Source organism: Cydia fagiglandana, chromosome 11, assembly GCF_963556715.1.
Source record: "Cydia fagiglandana chromosome 11, ilCydFagi1.1, whole genome shotgun sequence".
Lineage (NCBI taxonomy): Eukaryota > Metazoa > Arthropoda > Insecta > Lepidoptera > Tortricidae > Cydia > Cydia fagiglandana.
Window position 1 is genome coordinate 13,881,188 of NC_085942.1, and position 27,335 is coordinate 13,908,522.

The window sequence follows — 27,335 nt, forward strand, 5'->3', positions numbered from 1 at the left end:
TTTTTACGCTTATACCGCTGAGCCGATTGAGATGAAATTTGGTATGGAGATAAATTGAGGCTTGAGAAAGACACAGAAACACATATATTTTTGAATTATATATTTTTTAAAGTAAAATGACTACGAGTAAAGCTTTATTCAATAAATATAAATGTTGTATAAAAAGTTTATGAACTAAAATCATATTAGATTAATAAAAATAGACAGAATAGTTTTTTATCGATCATCATCCCTCGAATCCTCGGTGGGCGGTCCGACTCGCACTTGTCCGGTTTTTATTATTTTCGCAATTTTAGACTTTGAATACTATCAGTGTGCGGCCAGGAACAGACCGTCGACGATTAGAAGACCGTTTTAAGTTTTTTGTAGAATATTGTTATGAATTTAATATTGAAATAAACTCAAATCGTTACACAAATTTGTTCAAATTATCCTGATATAATTACAATGATATATCGAGTAACACTAGCCATAATTCTACCAAACTGAATCAATGTATGATCACTTTGATATCCAAATATCACAACAGGCTGTGTCGCAACAAAACGGGCCTTGAATAGCAAGCAGCGTTCAACAATGGAGAGGATTCGTGTTAGCCACAAACTGAACTACGTAAGGATAGAATACATTTTAGTTTCGTATGCTGATAGGGATGGAAATCTCTCCGATTCTATTATGCCGTTTTTGTATCTTGAGACTTGTCTGTAACCGCTGTATGGTGGGAGGCTTCGAAATAGATAAAACTATTGTGTAGACTGAATTTCAAAAGGAAAACTAGTATTCATACTAAGTGACATTTTTTAAGTGATTCAAAATGTATGTACGCGATTGTAAGGAAATACTACTTTGTGTGATCAACTTTAACTATAGCATCACAAAAATTCTGATCTTCATAGAATGGTCAAATGGAACTTTAGTATGGAACAGAAGATTTTTTTTTGTCATTTCTGAGGGGTTGGTCTCAAAGTGAGTTACATTAACGAGTACAATCCCATCAAAAATGATGTGAAATGACAGCCAAGTTCAACATTAAGAATATGCATCGTTGTTAACTTCGCCGGCAAAATAATTGATATCAATATGAGTGCCAAGTTCTAGTTTACCTGGGCTGTAATTAAAGTTCAGGAATTGACTTGGCTAGTTTTTACGTACAGGCTATTAAATATATTAAAAACGGGTCACTCACGTATTTTAAGTCAATAAACGCTCGACATGTTTCACTCCGTACCCCACTCCTCCGTATCCGTACTCCTGACGATACTCCTCGGTACGGAGTGAAACATGTCGAGCGTTTTTCAACTTAAAATACGTGAGTGACCCGTTTTTAATATTTATATTTAATATGTCTGTGTCTCACGGAAGTTTTGTTACGTACAGGCTATATCATATTTGTATACTTATGTTACTTTCCTAAATTTAATTTGTTGTTATAGTCTGTTTATCTTTATCTTTATCAAGAATTCCCAGGGAGCAAATAAATTTCACATTTATATAAATATTAGTATATAGGTACGACCAACTCGCATTCCGGTGAGTTGAAGTGTTTTTCAAAATATTGAGATAGTAAATTAAAGGAAAACAGAAAGTTCAATAGTAGTGAAAACCCTGGCGAAGTAATAAATTATCAATATAAAACCGTGCAATCGTGCATGTGTCATCAACATCTGTGTACCATAACCGCAAACCCTTTGCCAGACGTAACCGAACAACGCAAAAAAGAATTCCTCTAACCTTTGAGTCTTTGCGATCAATTTGCTTATGTAAATATAATACTGTACGGACTGAATAAAATATATTCTCACACAAATACTAGAAAATCAACAACGCTGGAGTCATAGATGTAAAATCGAACAGTTTTGAGAACAATGGTAGGTAGTGTTGGTTCAATGCTAACTGAAAAAAGCATATAAAAGAACCGATAGACTTTTAATGGTTTTCTCTCGTCTGAGGGTGCGAGTTAAAAAATTGTGATGCTTCCGTTTTAACTATATTTCTATACCTACTAGTAGTTGTGCCCTTATAGGATTTTTATTTATTTCAAGGGTTAGATTAGTTACATTTGCAGTTTTAAATATTCATAATACTATTATGTACGTAGTTCTTTATGTATGTATATGTATACACTTATACAGTAGGACCTAATAATCCAACGGATTTAAATTATAATTACCAGAGAGATAATAATTTAAGTAATTTTATCTGTTGTGTTAAAGATAATATGTAGTTCAAAACCATTGTATTTAATTTTACATTAATTAAAGGACATTACTGCTCTTCTCTTTGAAACGGTTTGTACGCATTTTAAATTAAAGATTATTTTTGTGGACTTAAGGGGCCGCTATCAGATTAGGAGGTTTTTCGAAACAATGCTTGTGACAAAGGAGACTTCAGACTCTTGAAAATGAAGCACAAAGTGACTTTTAATTAAGAATATAGTCAAGTGTAAGCATCTTAAGCTTCCGTATACCGATTTTGAATAATATTGCAAACAAATATCGCTCGCAAGGGATCAGGCTCTGTATGTATTGAAGGGTGGACTTCAACAAAAAGTATTTATTTAAATATTAAAACGTCAATCAAAATTTATTAATCGGGTTAGTCGACAATAGGTAAGTCAATAAAAAGTATTTATTAAGTATTAAAACGTCAATCAAAATTAATAAATCAGTTTACGCGACAATATGTAACTCAGATAAAATTAATATTATCATTTTGTTTTGTAATTTAAATTAAATAAATTAAATTAACGACCCATGACCCATATTATACGTATTTTTTTCTGTGAGTCTTAAGGTGGTTCGCTTTCCATACAAAAAACATTTCTAGCCCGGTCTAGCGTGAGTCATCCTTTAATCATACAATAAGATATTGTATGACCCATTAAATTTATAGCACAGCTCAGAAAAATAAATAATAACGTATTGGTTTATCTTTGTTTATTCAGGACCGGTAAAGACCTTTACTAAAGGGCAGTCTGTAGGCGTATACGATTTTTCACCCGGTGAAGGAAATTCATATTTTGTCGTTTTACGGTGATCCCAGATTCATAAATAACATAATGATTTACTGGAAGGTTAACTCATAAAGTTCTGAAAGTATAAAACAAACAACCACCGTTGCACGAGTGTATGTGTAAAAACGTGAAAGTTTTAATCAGTGTGTTGAGTAGACAAATCTAATAAATGTGGTTTGCTACATTCTGTATGAAAAATGATTTGTAACAAAAAACCTATTGTATTTATTGATTACAAAACGTATTCCATCAAACAAAAATTACTTTTTATTTATTTATTTTATTTAATCGTATGGCTTATACAAAAATAGGCAGTTATATAAATGTCACAGAATAAAAATTACATTACAATTAAAAATTAGATTAAATGTCAATATTCAGTGCGTTTAGCCACGCAATTGCGTCGGGTGTTAGGCGCAGCAGGTCTTCTGGTGGTCCCGAGTATAAGTGCAGAGGGCATCGCTGAATTATATGCTCCATAGTCTGAACTTCTTCGCCACACTCGCACATTATCAAATCAATCAATCAATCAAAACTTTTATTGATAAAATATAACTATTTTACATGTCAACACATTATATCTGTTACAGCACACATTATTATTTCATACATTAAAACATTTACAGAACATCATTATTACTATTTTAGGTCAAATTATTTTAACTTACATACTACTTTTAATTCAAATTATAATCCATTTATTTATTATTATTATTATCCATCTAATTTAAAAATTATTAATTTTAAATATCGATTTAAGTCAATTATTAGTACATATTTTTTTTTTATTAAGTCTAAAATTAAAATAAAATAAATAAATAACAATCTTAACATTAACAACTTACATTTAATTCTTTGGTGGTATATCATCATTATACCTTATATTAGTGTTAGGCTTTGGCAAGTAATCAGGTGGTTCCCGATGGCTGAAAGAAGTCTTTTACTGAATATAGTGCATCCGTAATTAACTTTGCCTTTAGTTTACTTTCGAACGACTTACCACTATTTGCATTTTTAATGTCATCCGGTATTGCGTTATACACCTTTGGACCAATTGAGTGTAGCAGCTTTTTAGATTTTGCCAGTCTAGTCGGGGGTGGTCGCAATTTATGTCGCTGCCTTGTATTGCGATTATGAGCGTCACCGTATGTTGCGAATTGGTCTAAATGCGTTCGTACATATTTAGCGATTTCCAGGATATACAGACTTGGTAGCGTTAGTATCTTGTACTCCTGGAACAAGTTTCTTACGTCGCTGTCCCACGGAACTCCCGCCACGACTCGCATCGCTCGTCTTTGTAACCTGAACGGTCTTTCTCGTTCTGCAGCATTACCCCAGAGGTCGACGCCATAAGCAAGAAGTGAATGAAAGTAGCCGTAGTAGGCTTTTTTCACATTGTCGGTGTTAAGGCTAGGACGCAATCTACTTAGTGCGAAACATGCAGATGAGAGCCGGCTGCACAGTGTATCAATGTGAGAACTCCATGTGAGACCGGAATCTATTATTAGACCGAGATATTTCACCTCATCTACCTGTGGAACCGGCTGCCCATTACAGACAATGTTTAGATTGTGATCCTGCCTGCCGCGGAGCCCAAATCGGATGATGTTGGTTTTTTCGACATTTAATGTCATTCCATTGGCCGTGAACCATGACGCAACTTGATCCATGACCATATTGGTTTTTGCCACGAGCTGCGCATGGGTGTCGGCGGCTACGATTACGCACCCATCATCCGCGAATAATACAAACTCGGCCTGGTCACTTGCGGTTGTGAAATCGTTCATGAGTATCAAGAACAGGTTATTACCCATACTCGAACCCTGTGGTACGGAACGCTCACCCAGATCCAGCAGATCCGACCTGGCACCGCATACGGATGTCAGCTGCTGCCTGTTGGAGAGGAATGACACAATCGTGTCGTAAAAGCCACCTGTAACGCCGTAGTGGTCAAGTTTGGCTAGCAACAGAGAATGACTCACCAACTCGTCTACTGAACCCGCAGCAGTATGCCTACCAGCCTGGACGCTCGACTGCGGACGCGGCGCGAGATGTAGTGCGGCGGGTGACTGCGCATCTCGAGGCCGGGCGACATGTCGCAGCTATATTCTGTGACCTGTCGCGCGCCTTCGAGACAGTTGACCACGCACTGCTTATCGCAAAGCTATCGCGGTATGGAGTCAATGGATCTTTCCTTGAACTATTAAGGTCCTTCCTTGGGGAACGAAAACAAACCACGTACATAAAATCATTTAACTCTAACTTTGAGGAACTGGGGGACAATGCTGTCCCACAGGGATCAACAATGGGAAATAACCTGTTTTTGGTCCTTGTAAATGACATTACTGCCGCTATCGAGGACGTGGAGTGTGTTATGTTCGCCGACGACACGTGTGTAATAACAGCAGCCGATGACTTCACTAGTTTGGAAATAAAGCTCACTCAAACAATGCAAGGGATTTCTGATTGGTTTACCGCTAATGGGATGCTTTTGAATGTCGATAAGACGAACATAATGCACTTCCAATTAAAGAGAAATGTAAATACTCAGGTTGGCATTGTTTTGAACGATATTATGGTACCGCATGTACATGAAGTCAAATACTTAGGTTTTGTAATCGATGCGGGACTAACGTGGACACCTCACATAGACGCGACGTGTAAACGTCTCGCTTCTGCGTGCTTCGCGTTGTCTAGGCTAACTAACAGTCTTTCTGAGGAAAACCTAAGGAAGGCCTACTATGGTTACTTCCATTCTATACTCATCTACGGTGTAGACCTATGGGGTACTGCTGCGGACCGTGAGAGGCTATTTAAATTACAAAAGCGCGCCCTCCGTATCATGACTAGAAAACCGCTCGACCATCCGGCTAAAGAACTGTTTAAAAAATGTAAAATACTCACGTTACCTAGTGTGTACATAATGGAAGTATGCAAATATGTTAGAAAAAATCTTAATCAGATTCCCACTCATAGTCAACTCCGGAGTAGCGTGACGCGCAGGCGTAATCAGTTGGTCGTGCCCGCGTGTCGCCTCGCGAAAACTAGGAAGTCTATGCATGTAATGGGAATCAGACTGTACAACATACTGGACGATGAAATTAAGCTAGCTCCTAGCGATGCAATATTTGTCCGCAAACTAAAAACCGTCCTACTAGAAATGGCTTGCTATACCATTGACGAGTTCTTCGATGGCCACGGGTCATTGGCTCAATCGCTTACTTACTGAATTATATTGGAATATATTTAATAAAATGTTATTATTAATTTTAATGTTTTGTAATGTTTTATGTAAGATAATTGTAAATAAGATGACTTGTAAATGTAAATATTTACCAATAAATATCATATCATATCATAACTCGAAGGCGCGTGACAGGTCGCAGAATATAGCTGCGACCTGCCTCCGCCCCTCCAGGTGTTTCATCACCCTCTCCACGACGTCTCTGGCTGCGTCTATCGTCGAGCGGCCATGTTGGTACGCGTATTGCTGCTTATTTTGCGCGCATACGTACGCGCATTGCAGAGTCTTTCCACCCCCATTTATGCAGAAGGTAATTGCAGCGACCGTGACCCGTTCTCAGTCTATTCAAGCGACACCGCAATCTCCGGGGAAGGTTGAAACCTAATGGTTTAGAAGTCGGGTCTATGGTTTCCACGTGAGAGCCAGCAAAAGCAGTGGTCCATTCAGTTTTCGAGGCTTCAGTCACATTGAAACCATTTAGAGTTTGAGCAGCAGCATACGCAGGACTTCGGGACTTTAGGCGTTGGGGTGGTGGGTAGAAAAACTCATTGTGGATAGGCAATGCTGGTTTGGAACTGATCTTCTCAGCTTCTCTCCTGAGTGCATGTTTTCGCCTCAAGTGTGGAGGTGCTATGGCATAGTATTGGTAGCCATGGGAAGGAGTGGACTTAACCGTTCCTGATATACACCGCATAGTCTCATTCAGTTTGGTATCCACCTTGCCCACGTGAGCGCTTTCTGACCACACTGGGGCACAGTATTCCGCTGCTGAATAAACCAGTGCGATACCAGTGGTGCGCAGGCAATCGGCGGATGCTCCCCACGAGGTGCCACATAGCCTATGCAGGATATTATTCCGCGTTGAAAGTTTCTGGGAGAGCTTCACAAGATGTTCCTTGTACGTGAGAGATCTATCCAGAGTAATTCCGAGATATTTTGGGTGCTGGTTGTATTTGAGCTTTTTCCCATTGAAATAGACCGTTGGTTCATAGGTAGCCATTTGGTTGCTCAGATGGAAGCACGATACTTCAGTTTTGCTTGCACTGGGTATTAGGCGCCAGTGTTGAAAGTATTTTGTTAGCCTTTCTAGGTCGTTGGTAAGGGTGGTTTCTCCAGACTTAAAAGTTTTGCTCTGGGCTACTAGTGCAATGTCATCAGCGTATATGAATTTTGTAGCGACTGTAGGTGGGAGGTCGTGGATATATAAATTGAAGAGCTGAGGAGCTAGAACAGACCCTTGTGGCAAGCCATTATTTAGTTTCTTTCTCTTGCTTTTAGCGTCACCCAAGAACACTTCGAACTCCCGCTCGCTCAACATACCGGTTATGAGATCCGCTATCTCCTTGCATGGAATCACCGATAATATTTTGTAAACTAGACCTTGTTTCCACACCGTATCATAAGCAGCTGTCAGGTCTATAAACACTGCTGTGGACTTCAAGGCTTTTTGATATCCGGTTTCATGAGTCGTAAGGGCCAGTACTTGGTCCGTGCAGCTTCTTCCACTTCGGAACCCAGCTTGTTCAGGTGGAGTGACAGCTTCTATGTACGGTTCAACTCTAGCTAAGATTAAACGTTCAAGCAGTTTAAGTGCGCAGCTTAAAAGGGCAATTGGTCTATAGCTTTCAGGTTGATCCTCGGGCTTTCCCGGTTTTAGTACTGCGACTATTTTGGATAGCTTGAACGTGAAAGTTTTAATTAGTGTGTTGAGTAGACAAATCTAATAAATGTGGTTTGCTACATTCTGTATGAAAAATGATTTATAACAAAAAACCTATTGTATTTATTGATTACAAAACGTATTCCATCAAACAAAAATTACTCGGCATAAGTACCGATTATATAACCGGTAACGCAAGATAAAGAACATTTTTATACAAAACCAGGGACAACATGTGATGCTGCGTTACTTTTCATAAATAATAAAATCAAAATATTTTTGGGAACCTTATACATTCAAGAGTTGGTTTAGTTGTCTAACTTAACTAAAATTGATTCAACGATCAAAAAACTATATGTAGTCAGTTTTTGATTTATAACTTTAGTTGTATTTTTTAATTTATATCTTCACCCTTTTTTAGTTTTATGTAGTTTTTAATTTTAGTTTGAGTATAATACTTGTTAATGTTATTGCAATTGATAAAACATATCATCTCAAACAAAAATAACTACTTAAAAAAAACAAGACCGAAGTGATCCCATAAGTGTTCCGTAAACAAAGTTTTGTACGGAACACTAAAAAAACTACAGTTTTACAGCCTGTGTCAATCAGTGGTCGTCATTCAGCACTTTAGTTTACAGAACTTTCTTCTGAAGAACGCCTTTGATATTCTCAGTATCGTTATAAAACATGGAGGTTGATTTTAATTTAACAATTTGTTAAGGGTTTTTACTGGATTTGATACGACCTTGCCAATCGTCTTTGGGATAGGCGCGCATCTCACGCACGATTTTCACTTTACTTCGCATGTACAGCCAGCGTAAGCGATATCCAAGGTCGCATCAAAACAAGATAAAAATTGTAACATATTGTTTAGCTGAATCTGGATTAACTTTTAATATTTACTGTTATTGATTTATTTATAATTTAAATCAGACAACGAGGCCCACATTAGTAATACCTATCTTACCAACTAACACACATTTGTATTTTATAAACTTAAATCTAAACACTATTTATGCGGCAAAACGGTGAGGCTCTGTTGAATCGGCTGAGTAATTTAATTCATCAAAATGTGTTTAAGTTTAGAAACATTCGGTTATCTTGTAGGTATTCTTACTGCATTAAAACAGTTATTCTCGTAACAATGTTATGTTATGGAAATCAACAAAACACCGGGTTGAGTCTCATTAGTCATGCTACCGCAGTGCTCAAACTTTTCGATCCCAGCATTTGGTATGCAGAACTTATGCCAACTTATCTTACGGGCGCTGTATATCCGAGGTTTAGGTACAAGTCACGTGAGGTCTTAGTTAAAGGATAAGTTTGTAATAAATAACCCTTGAGTCAATTTAGTAACTGAATAAATTATAAATCCTATAAAATATTTTGCTTACTTACACTTTATATTACTTTTAGGTACTTACTCAAAATAGAGTCACTACTTAGTGGTAATAATGTAATTTAGATGTGCGAGAATTAATCGCCCTTTAAAAAATCGAACATTTCTTAATGCCTTTTGATTCTTTAATAATTAAAAACAAAAAGCGTAACAGGGCAGTTCCAATCTATTAGAGTAGGTACCATCATATTAATATTAGTGTTTACAAGAAAATCAGAGATAAAAATTTAAGATACCTACTTACATCAAAATTTGCTAATGATACGATATGGATCGGATATATCAGTGTCAAAAGGGATGAATTTATTTGAAGAAACGTAATTTTATACACTGAAATATCCGATCCATGTCGCATTCTTTAGCAAATTATTGACGTAGGTATCTTAACGTTAGCACCAGGCCGTTATTTAAATAAAGTCAGAACATTTGGTTTTAGTAAAAGTTACAATGTCAATACGTGACTTTCGAAGCTTAGCACATCTAAGCCTAAGCAGATTAAGCAAATACATCAAATGAAATATTTATTTAGTAACGCGTGAAGAAAACCTACTTGTTTTTAGGCCCGAGATTATTTAAGTAAATGAAAGATTAAAACTTTTATTTTATTTTCTTTTACTTTTCTCGTGCGAGTGTTCATATTATTTTTCATCCATCTCTGTTATTTTTTTTCGTCAGTCGTTATTCAACTTTGTTATATACTTGACAAGCGAGCTGCCCCGGCTTCGCATGGGTTAACAGATTATACACCTAAACCTTCCTCAAGAATCACTCTATTGATAAGTGGAGACCGCATGAAAATCCGTTCAGTAGTTTTTGAGTTTATTGCGAACAAACATACAAACACACGGACAGACGCGGCAGGGGACTTTGTTTTATAAGGTGTAGTGATAATGGACTCCGATGCTGTTCTGTCTTCAGCAGCTATAGGTACGGATTGAGTCGAGTGGTATAATTTGATCGAAACAACTCGCGACTTTGAGTAACCTACCATCATACGGTTTTGAATTTATTTTGACTAACGGTGCATGTAAAATGAAGTAAACCTAAAAATTAATCTATATATCACAAATTTTCGTTTCCTAGTTTTATTCTAGGCTAATTACAATTTATTATCGCAAATAATGAATCTCAAGCAGTTTTATCTCTTACGACACCGACGTTCTTTGAGGGGTGAGTCCAAAGAATATAAATAATATAATACTCACTAGGAGAAGAACGATAACTCCATACAAAAAAATGTCCCCTTCAAAAGTTCGTTTATACTACTAGCGCTCGGTAGGATACCATTGTAATTAGAATTGACAACCCGTTTAGCCTAGCGCCCCTAGCGGGTATTGGCAGTAATCCAGTTCAGGAAGCTAATGGTCCTGGGTTCGAATCCCGGAGAGGGAATTTCTTTTTGTATTATTTTATTTTTTGTTGGGGTCAGGTTTTTAAGAGCCCATCAACGTGCACACTAGCGCCACTGCTGAATACATTAAACTAATTTTTATGTTACTGGATTCGTCAACCTACCTGTTCAAAACTAAAGCGGCCGTTTTTGTTTTGAGCTCATAGATTGACGAATCCAGCAACATAAAAACTAGCTTGATGTATTCAAAAGGTACTTAAATACACAATACAGTCAGTAGCGGCCACTTTTTTAAATACCTGTAAAATTTAAATTTAACTTAAATAATCACGATTATTTATTTTAGCAGTGGTGCTAGTGTGCACGTTGTTGGGCTCTTAAATTAGCATATCACAAATAAATAAAGAAATACGTTATTAGATAATGATTAGGTACTATATTTAAAAATTCGTCAAATATAAAACGTTACAAAAAGTTACGTATTATTAAGATATAAATATTTTCATTCCTATTAGGATTAGTGTCTATATGTTAGGAGCAATACATATTTATGAATACATACATTGATATGGCAAATGGTTACAAGTTGTTATTACATCTATCCGGTTATCGGACATTTCTGCTCCACAACTCCACGCAGCGTTCTTGGTCACCGGAAAACCAGTCTGTATATGCAGCAGATACGTGCCCTTTGAGCTTTTTCCAAGAAATCATATGACGGGCCAGGATTATATTATTATCACACGCTCAAGCCATGATTCACTTTCTAAAACAAAATAGTCACAAATTAAACAATATAATCTAACCTCCTAATTACTAACGTCGCTAATTCCTAAGGTCTAAATTTACCAGCTTACTCGTAAACAATGAGAGGTTTTACATCTATGATGAATTTAGATTATAATTTCGGACGCGATATAGCGTCCGCGGGACTTACGGGGATAGTAAGATTAAATTATTATATTTGAATTTGGTAATTAGTACGCTCATTTTTATTTAAAGATTGATATATTTCTTACCTTGAAATTATCGCTGTTTCTGGTTTACTACAACGGGTTCCACACACACATTAGGGCTTTTTATAATCCGGATAAGAATTGTTGATGAAGTCGCCATTGCCGGATACATAATACAGCAAGGAAGGAAGAGCGACAACGGTTTAAATTTAACTAAGTCTGTGCGAAGACGCATTTAGATATGTTGCTCGTACATATGACTAGTTTTTATTTTTAAATTAATAGGTAAATAAATATATTTCAAGTGAATAAATCGTTTTATATGAAAATTTATATTTTTGGCGTTAAATGACTTAAATGACAGCATTGACATTACAGACTTTTGTCTTAGGTTCTTACCGGCCAGACTCAAATCAAGGCTTATCAAAGAGGCCTATTGACAAAGATTTTTTTTAAAATTTTATCAAGGAGGGTAGAGGCACGTCTACCCTTCATAGATTTTATGAACATAGACAAAGACAAACTGAAATAGATAATAATTTACATATTTCAAAAAATAAATAATAATTTACATATGACTTTGACTACTTCATAAAATACAAATCAAAATATATTTGATAAAATAATTGGATTTGTTCCTAGAAATCGTATAGACAAAGCCAGTTCTAGCAATGTTGCTGTAGTAAAATATTTTTATGGTAATTACTGGCAATACAGCTCTAGAAACGGAGCACACATGTACAATTATGAAGGGTCACGTCATTCCAAGGAAGTCAATAGGCCTTGGGTGAGTCGGTGAGTCGTCGTACTAAATGTATGGGAGGGTTTGAAGTTAATGTTTGGGATATTTCTGCTTTTATTAAAAAAAGTTATAAATGTAATTTTATTCATTGGATAACGCACTTTTGATATCAACTTGAAGTTTTCTGATATCTGTTATATTTACGGAATTATCACCTGGCTACACTTAACGATTACAACCTGTATATGACAGTTAGGTTTTTACTATAGTAAACATTGAACTTTTAAATTGATAACAGTGCGCCGTATTATTCTTACACCGTTCACAATAATGTTATTCCTGCAGCACTAAGAAATTCCAGCACCCGGTGCTCATATAATCCATTATTTTATTCATAGATTTACAGCTTGAATTCTTAAAGCTGTAAGTCGTGTGATCCCCGACTTAAAGATTCTTCCGACATACCGCCACGAGTAGTGATGTGCAGTGCGAGTTCATATTCCCAGGAATAAACCGCGAAAATATTACCAGTTTTGTGCTCTCTCGTTTTCAAAAACCCTACTTAAAACGTGATAAAGACGTGGAATCAAAGTGAAGCTTGGCAATGTTCGGTTCATTATTTTTGGTAAAATATAAACATTTCCGGAAATAGAACATTAGCGATACCTAGTAATACCACTGTATATATCTTGTTAGCGGTAGTTCATAATCTGGAGGTGACTTTTGATTTTAATATTTTTTTCTGTTTCCTTGGTAAACCATACAATTGTAATTTACTAACATTACTGCGTACTCTGTACGTATACATAGGTTTTTAGTGTTGGGTTCTGGGTGGATAATATGGAGTAAGGTTTCCAGCGCTCCCAAGGATCCTTGAAAGCTTGTATGGCCAGCAACGCGCGTGTAATTCTGCTAGTTGCAAGAACCCATAGGCTGCGGTGAATGCTTGACATCGGGTAGGCCACGAGCTTGTTATTGTTTGTTCAAAAAATACAAGGTACATAAAAATATTTTTGTTGAAGGCCAATCACTACTCACAATTCTGAATATTCTCCAAGAATCTGCGTCTAAGCGACGTCGCTAGTCACAACCTGACATGAGAATTTACTAAAGTGACGCCACGTGAAATTCTATTCCCCATACCTTTCGCGATTTTATTACGGTTACAGGGACTCAGCAGCGGTATCATGGTCGCATTTTTATCACATGTTATTCCATGCGTCACTTTCGCACTTACATATTTGAAAGAACGTGACAGGCATGGTGACAAATGATAAAGAGCCGACCATATTAGCCCTACAGGAGTTGGTTTTATAACAGTTATTCGCCGATAGAGCAACAAGCGCGAGCGAATCGTCTCCCGTTCAGCTTAGGCTTTTGTATGGCCGACTACCGATAATTTTGTGAAGTTTTGTGAGCAGATTCGTTAATTATATGGTACGTATAAAACTGCGATGATCGAAAAACATTGGTGTTTAATATGATGTTACTTAACCGTCTAAGGCACCTAAACGTACTGGTGCTTGACGCGGTCCTAGTACATGTCATCTTGAAACTTAAGTCATTGTCAATAGACGTGACAGCAAGGTGTCATCTATTGGATATTAGCATATCGAGCACTAGTACCTTATAATGTGTAGACTTTGAATGTTGTATTATTTTTAAATTTTACTTAATGACAAGATTTATAGACCAAATCTACTAGCTGTGCGTCCAGGTACGGTTAATATGTATTCTATTGCAAACACTGCACAGTTAAGCCATCCACAACGCAAGCTTGCCTTCCATTTACGACATACTTAAGCCATTTTACGGACGGACCTTCTGAAATTGCAACCGATTTCTATATTCATTTCCTTCGTACTTGCCAATTTTACTGACTAGCGACCTATGAGTTATGAGGGTCTCCAACTTTTATTATTACGACTTGATGCCGGGCCACATGTGTCGGACCTCAAATAGATACAAGTTTTATGACCGGCGTGTATTGCCAACTTATTCCCTAACTCGATCATCAATAATGCCTTGAAGGTTATTTCATCATTACCCATGAAGCGTATGGAGTTGTGTCAATATATAAGGCACCCGTGGGCGTCGGTCCCTACAATCCCACGTGGAGACAAATATTTATATCATTACTTTAAGAAACCGGCTGTCGACGAAAAAAGGGATGTAAGTAATATATTTGAAATATATTATTGTGTGTTGTGTGAGTTTTCTGTCGCACTGCAGCTTCAGATATAAGTTTTTATTTTAATAAGCCACAAGAATCACAAGGTGCATTAAATTCGGCACGTACAGACATAAAAGTTAACATTAATTGTCTATTTATCTATTTTAATCTGTAATCAGTGTAATCACTACGACGGTAAAAAGTTACAAATAAATTGTTACTACCATTCTACATTTAAACAAATATACAAACTAAAATTTAAATCAGATTACCATTTGATTTACCAACATTTTAGTGCCAGATTATGATCTAATACAAAGTTGTAGACAACGGAGATCGTATCATGTTACATATCAAATTTGGTCGTATATTTGGGTGTTGGGTTAAATTTGAACCTTATGCATGTATGATTAAGTATATTCCCGCCTTCTCTTTCTATTTATATCTGTCCTTTAGTCGCTCAATAAACCCGTACAAGATCACACGTCTTTCTGATTTATTTAAATACAAAAATCCAAAAATAGTTAAAGTGAACCTTATTACAACCAACATATGGTCCTTCGAACCGGATCAATAAGTGCATCGGACACCGGCCGCCCGGCATCGAGAACAATAGCGAGCCGCATTCCAGAGATAAGGAGCCGGCAGATGCTAACGAATTGCACCTCAAACTAATGAGTTTATTTGATTATTAACAAGTTTTATTGCAAAAAGTTATAACGACGTTTTATAGACTTGTACGTGAAATTGCAGTGTATTATCGTTAACAATGACTGAAAAACAAAAACAATTACTCGCCCTGCTTGAGGATAGTGCTACAGTGCTTCGAAAAACACAAGTTAACCTAAAGAAATGCCCTAAAGAGAGATTAACAAAGGGTTACATCGAGTCTCGGATTAAAATGATTGACGAATACTGGTCTACGTTTAACAACAGCCATCAAGAGTTAGTCAAGGCTACACCTACGGAGCAAAGGGGTGTTTTGCCGTATTTTTTGAATGAAGAGTTTTTTATTTACGAAGATTTATACAACGTACTCAGAGGAGATTTGTCGGACAAACTTTCAAGTTTAGTGCAAGAGACTTTGATGGAAACTTCTGTTGCTAACTCAAGCTATGCCATGGCAGGAACACAAAACAACTTTGTACGTTTACCGCGGATCGAGTTACCTACTTTTAGTGGAAGTTATGAAGAGTGGCCCGCGTTCAAGGATTTATTCATTTCACTCGTGCATAACAACAAGATGTTAAGTGACGTACAAAGGCTACATTATTTGAAGACAAGTGTTACTGCCGAAGCGTCGTTGTTACTGAGGCACATTCAAATTACGTCTGATAATTATTCACAAGCATGGCTGATCCTGAAAACAAGGTATGGCAACAAACGATTAATTTTGAACAATAATTTAAAGAAATTGGTTAACCAGCGTAAAATGACCACACAATCAGCTGCTCAACTGAAAGTACTCTTAGATACAACGTCAGAGTGTCTACACAACATTCAAAACCTGAATGTTTCTGTTGACTCTTGGGATCCACTTGTGATATTTTTGCTTGTTCAGAAATTGGACCCAGAGACGCATAAAGACTGGGAAGAGCATGCGTATAAGAGTGACTCTGAACCCTTACCGAAATGGAACGATTTTAAGGAGTTTCTAGAGGCCAAGTTTCGTACGCTGGAACTATTGACGAATAATACAAAGGAAGTGAAGTCAAACAAGGAGCGAAGTACATGCCATGTTGCCACACCTACCTTTGAGAACAGGAATTGTGTAATGTGTAAAGAAAGTCATACATTATGTCACTGCAAGGAGTTTACCAAGATGGAACCTACGGAGAGAAGCGAATATGTCAAGAATAACAACTTATGTTACAACTGTCTAGTACCAGGGCATTCAGCATCAAAATGTCGAGTACCTGTGTCCTGTAGAATATGTCACCGACGTCATCACTCCCTTCTACATCAACTAAAGCAGACTGAGCCTGTGGCCCCCACGAGTCCCTCACAACCACTGGCTTCATCATTACATGTTGTAGAAGACATAGAAGAAGTGCAAGCAAACACAGTGATCGCGTTACATCTCAATACTAGACAGAACTCAGCACTATTAGCGACTGCTGTGGTGGAAGCAAGAAGCAATCAAGGTCACATCATTCCACTGCGCGCGCTGATAGACCAGGGTTCCGAAGAATCATTCATAAGCGAGAAAGCGGCTCAACTACTAAAGCTTGACCGACAACACGTAAGAGGAAGCATCACGGGCTTGGGTCCCATGAAAACAGAAATCAACCACGTCTGTGAGCTACAAATAAAATCACAGTGGGATAAAACATTTATCCTACCGGTTAAAGCTTATGTTATGTCGAAACAGCTGACCAAGAAGTTACCCAAAAAGCATATTGTTCAACAACCATGGCCTCATCTACAAGGATTACAGCTAGCGGATCCGAACTACAACAACTCGGGACCCATAGATCTCTTGCTAGGGGTCCGAGTATACGCTAGAATACTGCAAGCAGACCTAGTCAAAGGTCCACCAGGTACACCATGCGCACAAAGAACTGACCTGGGCTGGATTCTTTTTGGAGAGAGTGATAGCACGTCACAAGAAGACTCTTACCTCGTTATGCACCATCAAGTCGATATAGAAGACACACTGAAGTCTCTATGGGAAATAGATCCAGACACTAAAAGAAAATACACGAAGGAAGAACAGCTATGTGAAGAAATCTATGAAAAAACAGTCACTCGAAACCAAGAAGGAAGATACATTGTGAAGCTGCCATTTAAGACTGAGAATCCTAAAGTACTTGATGGAAATACAAAAGAGATAGCTACAAAGAGATTCATGCAACTAGAAAGAAGGTTTAAGCGTTCGCCGAACCTGAAAACAGAATACACAAAAGGTATTAATGATTACCTTGAAGAAGGTCATCTAGAAGAAGTACCTGAAAGGGAAAAAGAAGATAAAGCGGTATACCTACCACATCACGCTGTAATTCGCGACGACAAAGAAACAACACGCACGCGTATCGTATTTGATGCTTCCTGCAAAGGATCAAACAACGTCTCATTAAATGATGAACTGATGGTAGGCCCACAACTACAAGATGACTTAAGAAATCTTTTAATGAGATGGAGGCTGAAACGAGTCTGCTTCGTGGCAGATGTCCAGAAGATGTACCGCCAAATATTGGTAACAAAAGAGGACGCAAATTACCAACGCATTCTTTGGCGACAAGACGAGTCTGAAGACTTAAAAGAATACCGTATGCTTCGAGTTACTTTCGGTACCGCTCCAGCTCCATACTTAGCGGTCAAGACACTTCAGAAGATTGCCATCGATGAAGAAGAGAAACAACTCGGTAAACAAACAAACAACCATAACGAAGTGGCAATCAAAACAATAAAAGAAGACTTTTATATGGACGATATGCTGTCAGGGGCAGCAACCGTTGAGGAAGCTATTGCAATAGCTAAAGAAGTAACACGCATCCTGAAACAAGGCGGATTTCAACTCATGAAATGGTCCTCTAATAATATAGAATTTATGAAATCTATTGATGAAGATAAAAGATCAGCAAATGCACAGATAGAACTGAACCTTGATGGAACTATAAAGGCACTTGGAATTGTATGGAACCTTGGTGCAGATCAATTTCAATACAACTTGTCACTATCATCAATGCCAAAGACCACAACTAAACGTGGGATATTATCAGATGTACAAAAGCTATTCGATCCACTAGGCTGGATCGCACCAAGTACTGTTATGGCGAAGATGCTGATGCAAAGGTTATGGCTTGAAAAGGTGTCGTGGGACGAATGTGTCAGCCCTGAGCTCGAAGAAGAATGGAAACAGATAAGAGATGATTTTGAAAATGTCAAAGATATAAAGATGGATAGATGGCTTGGCACAACAGACTCAGAAGAAGAAAAGATACAGATACACGGATTTAGCGATGCATCTATGCGCGCATACGCTGCCGTCGTATACATAAGAGTTGAAAGCAAGAATAAAATAACAACCAAAATCATCGCTGCACGAACGAGAGTAGCGCCTTTGAAAACTATCTCCCTCCCGCGCTTAGAATTATGTGGCGCTTTACTCCTGTCTAAACTAATGAAACAGATTGGACAAGCGATGAGAATACCAACAACAAACATGTTCGCATGGACCGACTCTTCGATAGTCATCGCTTGGCTTTGTGGAGAACCCAATAGATGGAAACCTTTTGTAGCCAACCGCGTCGTAGAAATCGTTGAGAACCTAAACAACAAACACTGGTACCATGTGCAATCTAAAGATAATCCTGCAGATATCGCTTCAAGAGGGATGAAGCTGACCACGCTTAAGAACTGTGATCTGTGGTGGCACGGCCCGAGCTGGTTATCTGAAAAGGAAATAAATATTAGTAAACAAGAAGATTTTACAACAGATGAAGAAATAAAAGTACAGAAAATTCAAACTTACCTGAATATTGAAGACCTGGAAAAACAAGAAAAGGCATTAACTACACAATTTGGAGATTTTGATAACCTAACTGAACTACTTAAAAGTATTGTCTATTGCCTAAGATTCTTAAAGCACAAGAAAAATCCAGATGACACTGATAAGGATATTACTACAATGGAATTACAAAACGCCATGAATATTTGCATAAAAAAGGTACAGCAAGAAGAATATCAAGAAGAAATAGAACGGTTGACATCAAATAAACAAGTAAAAAGAAAGAGCTCCCTAAGATCCCTCGCCCCATACGTAGATGAAAACAAATTCCTCAGGGTGGGCGGTCGCCTCAGATATGCAAATATAGACGAAGACAGAAAGCATCCAATCATTCTGGGAAACAAGAACTCTTTAGTGCCATTAATAATTGCTGATGCACATACAAGAACACTTCATGGCACTTTGGCTGAAATGCTATGCTACTTACGTTCTAAGTACTGGATATTACGAGCAAAGTCCTTAGTCAAAAGACACATTCAGAAATGCCTTACGTGTGCAAAACAAAATGCTACATCGAAACCGCAAATCATGGGAGATTTACCGGAGACGAGAGTCACTCCTTCGAGACCATTCCTACACAGTGGAGTAGATTTTGCAGGGCCATACCAGATATTGACGTCCAAAGGCCGAGGAGAAAAAACTGTGAAGGCGTACATAGCTATTTTCATTTGCATGGCCGTCAAAGCAATTCATATTGAACTGGTTGGAGACCTTACCTCAGAAGCTTTCATAGCAGCATTCAAACGCTTTGTCGCTAGAAGAGGAAAATGTACTCACCTGTGGAGCGACCAGGGTAGAAACTTCGTAGGTGCTAACAAAGAACTTGTAGAAGCCTGGAATGAAGCTAAATTGAAATTTACCGGACCAATCGCAGAGACACTTGCTATCGAAGGCACACAGTGGCACTTCATTCCAGCTTACAGCCCAAACTTTGGTGGCCTTTGGGAAGCCGGCGTCAAATCCATAAAATACCATTTAAAGAGAGTTCTAACAACAAATTTGACGTTCGAAGAGATGACGACCGTACTTTCAGAGACCGAGGCTTGTTTGAATTCCCGGCCCCTATGTCCTATCGATAACTCAGACCCTGAAAACGCTGAAATACTCACCCCAGGACATTTCTTAATAGGTGAAGCCCCTATCGTTGTTCCAGCAGCAGATTATAAAGAATGTAAAATACATACCTTGTCACGCTGGCAACTCACGCAGAAACTGTTGGCAGATTTTTGGCGTCGATGGCAAGATGAGTACCTCTCCAGACTCCAACAAAGACCTAAATGGCTGAAAAAAGAAAAAGAGTTTAAAATAGGGGACATAGTACTTATCAAAACTGATAACTTACCTCCAGGCAAATGGTCACTGGGCCGCATCATAGACAAACATCCTGCTGAAGACGGTTTTACTAGAGTGTACAGTGTTAAATCTGGTAGTGCTGTAGTGAAACGATCTATATCAAAATTATGTGCGTTGCCTGTTGATACTGAAACTTTGTAATGTCAATTTGATTCAATTTAAATTGTACTATTGTGAAGTTATGAAAAGGACGTAAGTGTCCTTTTGGTGGGCGGTATGTTGGGTTAAATTTGAACCTTATGCATGTATGATTAAGTATATTCCCGCCTTCTCTTTCTATTTATATCTGTCCTTTAGTCGCTCAATAAACCCGTACAAGATCACACGTCTTTCTGATTTATTTAAATACAAAAATCCAAAAATAGTTAAAGTGAACCTTATTACAACCAACATTGGGTATTATAGACGTCTGAAGGTTATATCGGTCGTTACTAGACTAAAACAGTACTAAAACTTATTACTACTTTGTTATCGAAAGCATTAAACAACTATTAACTGTGTAACCTGAATTTGTAGGTAAACAATGAAGACAATCGGTTTATAATACTCGTACTTTATATATTTATAAAGAGGTAATTTTAGTCGAATATCTGGATCTAATAGGTGGACGAATAAGAAGTATCGTGGGTTACCACGCAACGCAAGGGTTTCGTAGACAAAATTACCGAAACGGAACTTATATAGTTTCGTCATAGTATATCCATCTGTCCGTATGTCACAGCCATTACTCGATAACTCTTATATTTGAATGAACTTTAGAAAAATATTATAAGTATTTTGCGAGCCCCTACTATAGGTAGATATTAAAAGTAAAAAAAAAAGATTTTTGTGCCAGGAAGACACGGCCGTTTGCTGGTATGATTTTAAATTTTATATCGTATAAAAGGTTGGAACATGCGTGGCTTGACACAGTCATACGTGGCCGATTAATTATTAATTCTGGGCCACTTTAAAATCATACTACAACATACCTAATTGTAACATACTCGTATTGAGAAAGAATCAATATGTTACAATAGAATATAATAGAATAGAATAGAAATACTTTATTTGGTGTAAAACATAAAACTTAACCTATAATACATCTTATTCTAATATATTCTAACACCAAAATGGATTCTAAATTCTAACACCAATAAGGTAGGTACGTTCATAATGTCTTGACGTCTGTGAGTATAGTACGAGTACATAGTTCTATTTTTAATGGGTTTCCTATGTTTATATTGAAATCAAAAATATAATATTAGTTATTTTGTGTAAATGGTTTTCTAAAGCATAATTGTTTATCAAGGCGACGACCTTTTTCTAGTTTATTTATTTATTAGGTTCGCCAACAGGTGCAATACAAAACATACTAGATAAGATAAAAAAGATAAAAAATAGTTTATTCAAGTAGGCATATTACAATGCGCTTATGAACGTCAAATAAACCTTTACCGGCTCCAACCGTACACCTCTGCCCCGAGAAGATTTAAATCCCCCCAGGAGGGTATCCCAATATGGGCCCGGCAACAAACTCGGCGGGACACATCTTTTCAAAACATTATTACATCTTATAATTAACATGCATTACGTGTCTACGTCACAAGGCGGTTAGCCCGGACTCCCGTGGTCGCGTTCCTATACTTCTCTTTCCTTTGGTGCTCGTTGCTGGTGAGGAGCGCCTCCACCGCTCCGGTGTGACGCCTCGCGTGGTCCGGTAGGAGCTAGGCCTTCCAAAGCCTGCTGTGATGCCACTGAGGACCCTGGCCGTTCCGGCCTGGGTGGTTCGGGTAGGTGTGGCGATGAAAAGAAACTCAATGTTTCATATGCACGTATATTTTACGTTAATCTACACTTATTCGTTCGTACACTGACGCCTGATGCGTGACAATCGTGACACGACAACTACTATTCTTAGAAAATAACTATACTGAAAACACACGCGGCGTGGTCAATGGCTGCGGCCAAGTCTAGCTTCAAACCCGGCAGGAATGCAACCTACGTGCGTTCGCTACAACGCTCCGAATCGTCCTGGCCCGGAAATAGAATCCATCGATATGAAGTTTTACCATAATGAATGTAGTGACATACCATTTAAGTTACGCTTGAGCCTCTAGGAAATTGGCCTACGATTATTGCACACGGCACATGTGAAAGGTGCTTGCACTTGGCGTAAACATTCCTGCGGGGGGGAGGCCAGAGTTGAGCTGATACCTTGAAGCACAATGGATTAGCTAGTCTAACTTACAGCACTATCAAACATTGACCACAGCAAAGTGGTGACATGAAAGAACAAGTAACCAACTAAATACTTATAAAGAAACAGTACCTAGTACAGTTGCAATTAGAAATCAGTGAGTCATCTTGATATAAATAAATTCAATTTAAACAGTAGGTACCATAAGTTGTTAACATGTGACAATACCAAAACATAACTTATAAATTAATACAGTTAAATACACTCTACTGGTAATTTACACAATTTGACAACGGGCCGGATTAAGTCGCCGCCCTGAGTTTTTAATTTAACTGATCGTACAATATCATCTGCACCTTTAAATAATTGAATCACTCTACCTCTACGCCAGTGGAGAGGGGGAGCAGTTTCATCCTTGATTAATACTAAATCATTTAAAGCCATGTTAGGAACATGATTGTACCATTTGAGTCTGGTTTGCAAATTATTAAGGTAAGTAATATGCCATTTAGCCCAAAAGTTTTGTGAAATCTTTTGTAAAGACTGGAAATGTGATAAACATGCTACATTAGTGTCTTTCCACGGGTACTCAGGTACCGATAGCAATGGTTGCCCTATAAGAAAGTGGCCCGGAGTGAGTACTTCCAAGTCACATGGGTCCTCGGATAAAGGAACCAGAGGCCGTGAGTTAAGCACCGATTCTACTTTGGTAAATACGGTTGAAAGACCCTCGAAGGTCAGTATGCGGTCCCCTAACTCACGCTTGAGTAGGTTCTTACTACTCTTGACTGCGGCTTCTACCAAGCCTGACATGTGAGGGGCACCAGGAGGATTGAACTCCCAGCGGACACCTTGGCGACGAAATTCCTCCTGGAGGACAATTTCGTTGTCAAGTAAGAACTGACTAACCTCCTTGAGGTATGAGCTAGCACCTTTGAAATTTGTACCTTGATCGCTCCTGACTAAGGCGGGCAGCCCTCGTCGACTGACAAACCGTGTGAACGCCGCAATGAAGGCCTCGGTGCTCAGCGACGAGACGAGTTCAAGATGTACGGCTTTCGTTCCTAAACATACGAAAACACACAGATAAGCTTTGAGTGATTTAGCATTTCTGAGGTGACTACTTTTGACCCAGTAGGGACCGGCAAAATCGGTTGCTACTCCTGAAAAGGCACGAGCCGCCGTGACTCGGTCCGCTGGCAAATCTGCCATAAACGGGGCCTGCGTTGAAGCGTTGAATCTGAAACACGACATACAGCTATTGATTACGCGGGATACCACACGTCGCGCCGACGGGATCCAGTAACGTTGCCGGAGTATATTGATGAGTGCGCTCATTGAAGCGTGACAATAGGTACGGTGATAATGCTGCATCAACATTTGAGTCCATTTATGGTCTTTAGGTAGAAGGTATGGGTGCTTAGCATCGTAACGTAAGCATGAATGCCGCAGTCGCCCTCCGACGCGAATGAAGTGATTCTCATCTACGAAAACGCTGAGTTTTTGAAGTGACTTGCAAACAATCTTGCCTCCTTTCAATAACACGATTTCATCTCTGTAAGCATCCAGTTGAACGTACTTAATCCAGTGGTTCATTGCCTCACGATTTTCGTCGATCGTTAGCGTAGGGCGAACGTTCCGTTGCGCTTTCGGCAAACGAACGTTCTTACAAAATCGCAATACGTATGACGTCACATTGATAAGCTTGTTGAACGAACTGACTCGTGATAACAGAAACTCCTCCCATGACTTCTCGGCCGGCGTAATGTGATGTAACTGTTTGAATCCGGGTAAATCTGGTGACATGGTGACCGGCATCGTCGGCCACTGTGACTCATTCGTCATTAACCATTCTGGGTTCCACCAAAGATGAAACCCGATGAGGTCCTTCGCCGTAGCCCCCCGCGATGCGACATCGGCAGGGTTCGACTCCGATCTGACATACCTCCATGTCATAGGTCGGGTTGACTGTTGAATATCTTGAACACGGTTACCTTCAAAAGTCTGTAGCACATGAGGCTTTGTGTTCAACCAACATAGCACAATTCTGGAATCTGACCAAGCATTTATGCTGTCAATCTGAACTGATTCCTCGTATGCCGCTGCGACGTGGTTTAATAACTTATAAACCAGGTGAGCTGCATTTAACTCGCTCTTCGGAATGGTTTGTTTGACTCTCCTTGACGCTACGCGAGTCTTAGCTATCACTAACCGTACTAGTACATTCCCTGACGCGTCCTCAGTCCGGAGGTACACGCAGGCTCCGTAGCCGAGCTCCGACGCATCTCCAAAGCCGTGGAGGGAGTGTGACACCGCACCGGGCAGAGTGACGCACCGCGGAATCTGTAGCTGACTCAAGTGATGTAGATCTTGAATGAGTTCATTCCATTGAAGGTCTTGAGTATGGGACAGTGGCTCATCCCACTGTAATCCATCTGTGAACAGTGATTGTAAAAACAGTTTGAATCTAAATATGATTGGTGCGCAATAGCCACACGGGTCATACAGTCTAGCTATGGTACTCAATATGCTACGTTTCGTCGTTGGTTGGCCCAACGGTATGTTGAGTTGATACGACATGGAATCTGACATGGGGTTCCACTGTATCCCTAATACCTTTATGAAACTCTTGTCGTCAGTGTCAAACTGACGAGGCATCTCACAATGCTCCTGCGGAAGATCCTGTAATAATTCTCTGCGGTTAGACGACCATTTGCGTAACTCATATCCAGCGCTCCGCATGAGTTCTATGAGTTCTGATTTGAGTTCTTGGGCCTCGGTGAGTGAATCAGCCCCAGTGAGGATGTCGTCAACATATACATCTCTGCGCATGATATGAGCAGCCGGTGAGTCTGGATGCTGGGCTTCCCAGTCATCAGCTAATCGAAGTAAGGTCCTTATCGCGATGAAAGGACTGGAGCGTAGTCCGTATGTATTGGTATTTAACTCATATACCTGTACATCCTGCGACGGATCCTCGCGCCACAGAATCAGCTGATAGCGCCTATCGCTGGGGTGTATCCACGTTTGCCGGAACATCATTCTGATGTCGGTCGTGAAGACAACTTGATGACGTCTGAAATTTAACAATATTTGAGTGATATCATTTTGAAGCGGTTTGCCTGAGTGAAGGCATTGATTGAGCGATACTCCGGTGCTTGAGTTAGCTGCAGCGTTATATACGACGCGGATCTTTTCGGATCCCTTTTTGAAAATTCCGTGGTGGGGTATTACATAGTGTTCGCTCTCGAAATTAAAGTCTGATTTGGACATATGACCAAGTGCCTCATAGTCCCTCATGAATTCCTTATATTTTTCAGCAAATACTGGATTTTTGGCCAGCCTGGCCTCCAACGAAATCAGTCTACGCATGGCTAGAGCCCTAGACTCGCCCAGCTTGGGTCGGTCTGCCCGCAGCGGCAACCGCACCATGAATTGGCCATTATCTAAACGTTGAGTAGTGGAGGTATACAACCTTTCACATTCGAGGTGTTCTGGGTGTTGCGGCCGCTCCTCGGGGGGCTGCTCCACTCTCCAAAACCTTTCTAGGACGTCCTCGAGCCGAGTAGCATGGATGCCGTAGTCCTCTACTGATGTCCCGGCGGTCGGTGTTGTTAATGATGATGGGTAATTCCAAGTTGCCCCCATCAGCACGTGACCGAAGCAGGTGCCGTACGCCTCAACACCTGGAATGTTAGTGAGTATCTTTGAACCAGTGTATATATAATTGAGCACATCCGTTCCTAGAATGATGTCCACATCCTGCGATTTATCCAAGGCAGGGTCAGCTAATTCAAGTTTTGATGAATCCAAATGAGTCCTGATCTCAGTATCATAATAAGGTATGTTTCCCGTAACCCTGTACATGACTGTAGCTACTACACTGATGATAGGCACTGTTTTCCCGCGTGGTTTGAATACAAGCTTAGCAATCGTGCCTGGCACATTTACCTTTATGTCACCTACTCCAAAAATATTATTCCCAGTAAACTGTTGGTGTACTTTGAATCTTTCTACAAATGATTTCTTCACTACGGAGCACCCCGCTCCCGAGTCAAGCAAAGCCCTAGCTTTAACATAAGACCCATTGCCTGATCTGACCATGATCACAGCTGTAGGAGAGACACGAATTGGCGCCATTCGTAGTCTTTCCTCCGGTGCACCAACAGTGGCCTGATCTCATTGTTCAGGCTCAGGACTGCTCCGAGTCCCGAAGCGCAATGAGTGGAATGACTGCTGCGCCGCTTGAACACGCGCGCCTACCTTAGCCCTCGGTATATGACCGGTGGGAATCAGCTGAGCCGGCTGAAGCGCACTATGAGGTGACCCTGTCTCCCTCCTTTGGGGTTGGTCTGGTACTGACGGCTTGGGAGACTGCGGCTTCGCAGCCCTCGGCGGAGATGTAGTCCGTCGCTGGGGAGACGGCCACCGCTCCGGCAGCGTGACTGCTCTCGACGTGCTTGGCGTGGCAAGCGGCATGACCCTTACCCGATGGACAGCTGCTTCAACTGCCATGGGTGGGGCTCTCCCCGCTGCACCACCATCGCACAGCAGTGAGTTGTGTGCGGACGACTCACACTGTGCGCACCAGTTGCGCTGCATGCACTCGCGTGCATAGTGACTGCGCAGGCATCTGAAGCATGCGCCTGACTTCCTAGCCCAGGTCTTCCGCTCCGAAATCGCCAGGTTAAGGAACTTCGGGCATTTGTACAAGCTGTGCTGGTCACTCGAGCAGTATGAGCAAAGAACAGG

At 39.6% G+C, this 27,335-nt stretch overlaps 2 protein-coding genes across 2 annotated transcripts; one reads left to right on the top strand and one right to left on the bottom strand.

The window, feature by feature from the left end:
• Positions 1-15,310: 15,310 nt before the first annotated feature.
• On the top strand, positions 15,311-20,545 carry LOC134668669 (uncharacterized). Its single transcript, XM_063526112.1, has one exon. The coding sequence runs from the start codon at positions 15,311-15,313 to the stop codon at positions 20,543-20,545; it is 5,235 nt and encodes a 1,744-aa protein (XP_063382182.1).
• Positions 20,546-22,838: 2,293 nt separating this feature from the next.
• LOC134668671 (uncharacterized) lies at positions 22,839-26,687 on the bottom strand. Its single transcript, XM_063526113.1, has one exon. It carries the CDS (start codon positions 26,685-26,687, stop codon positions 22,839-22,841), a length of 3,849 nt encoding a protein of 1,282 aa, XP_063382183.1.
• Between the last annotated feature and the right edge of the window lie 648 nt (positions 26,688-27,335).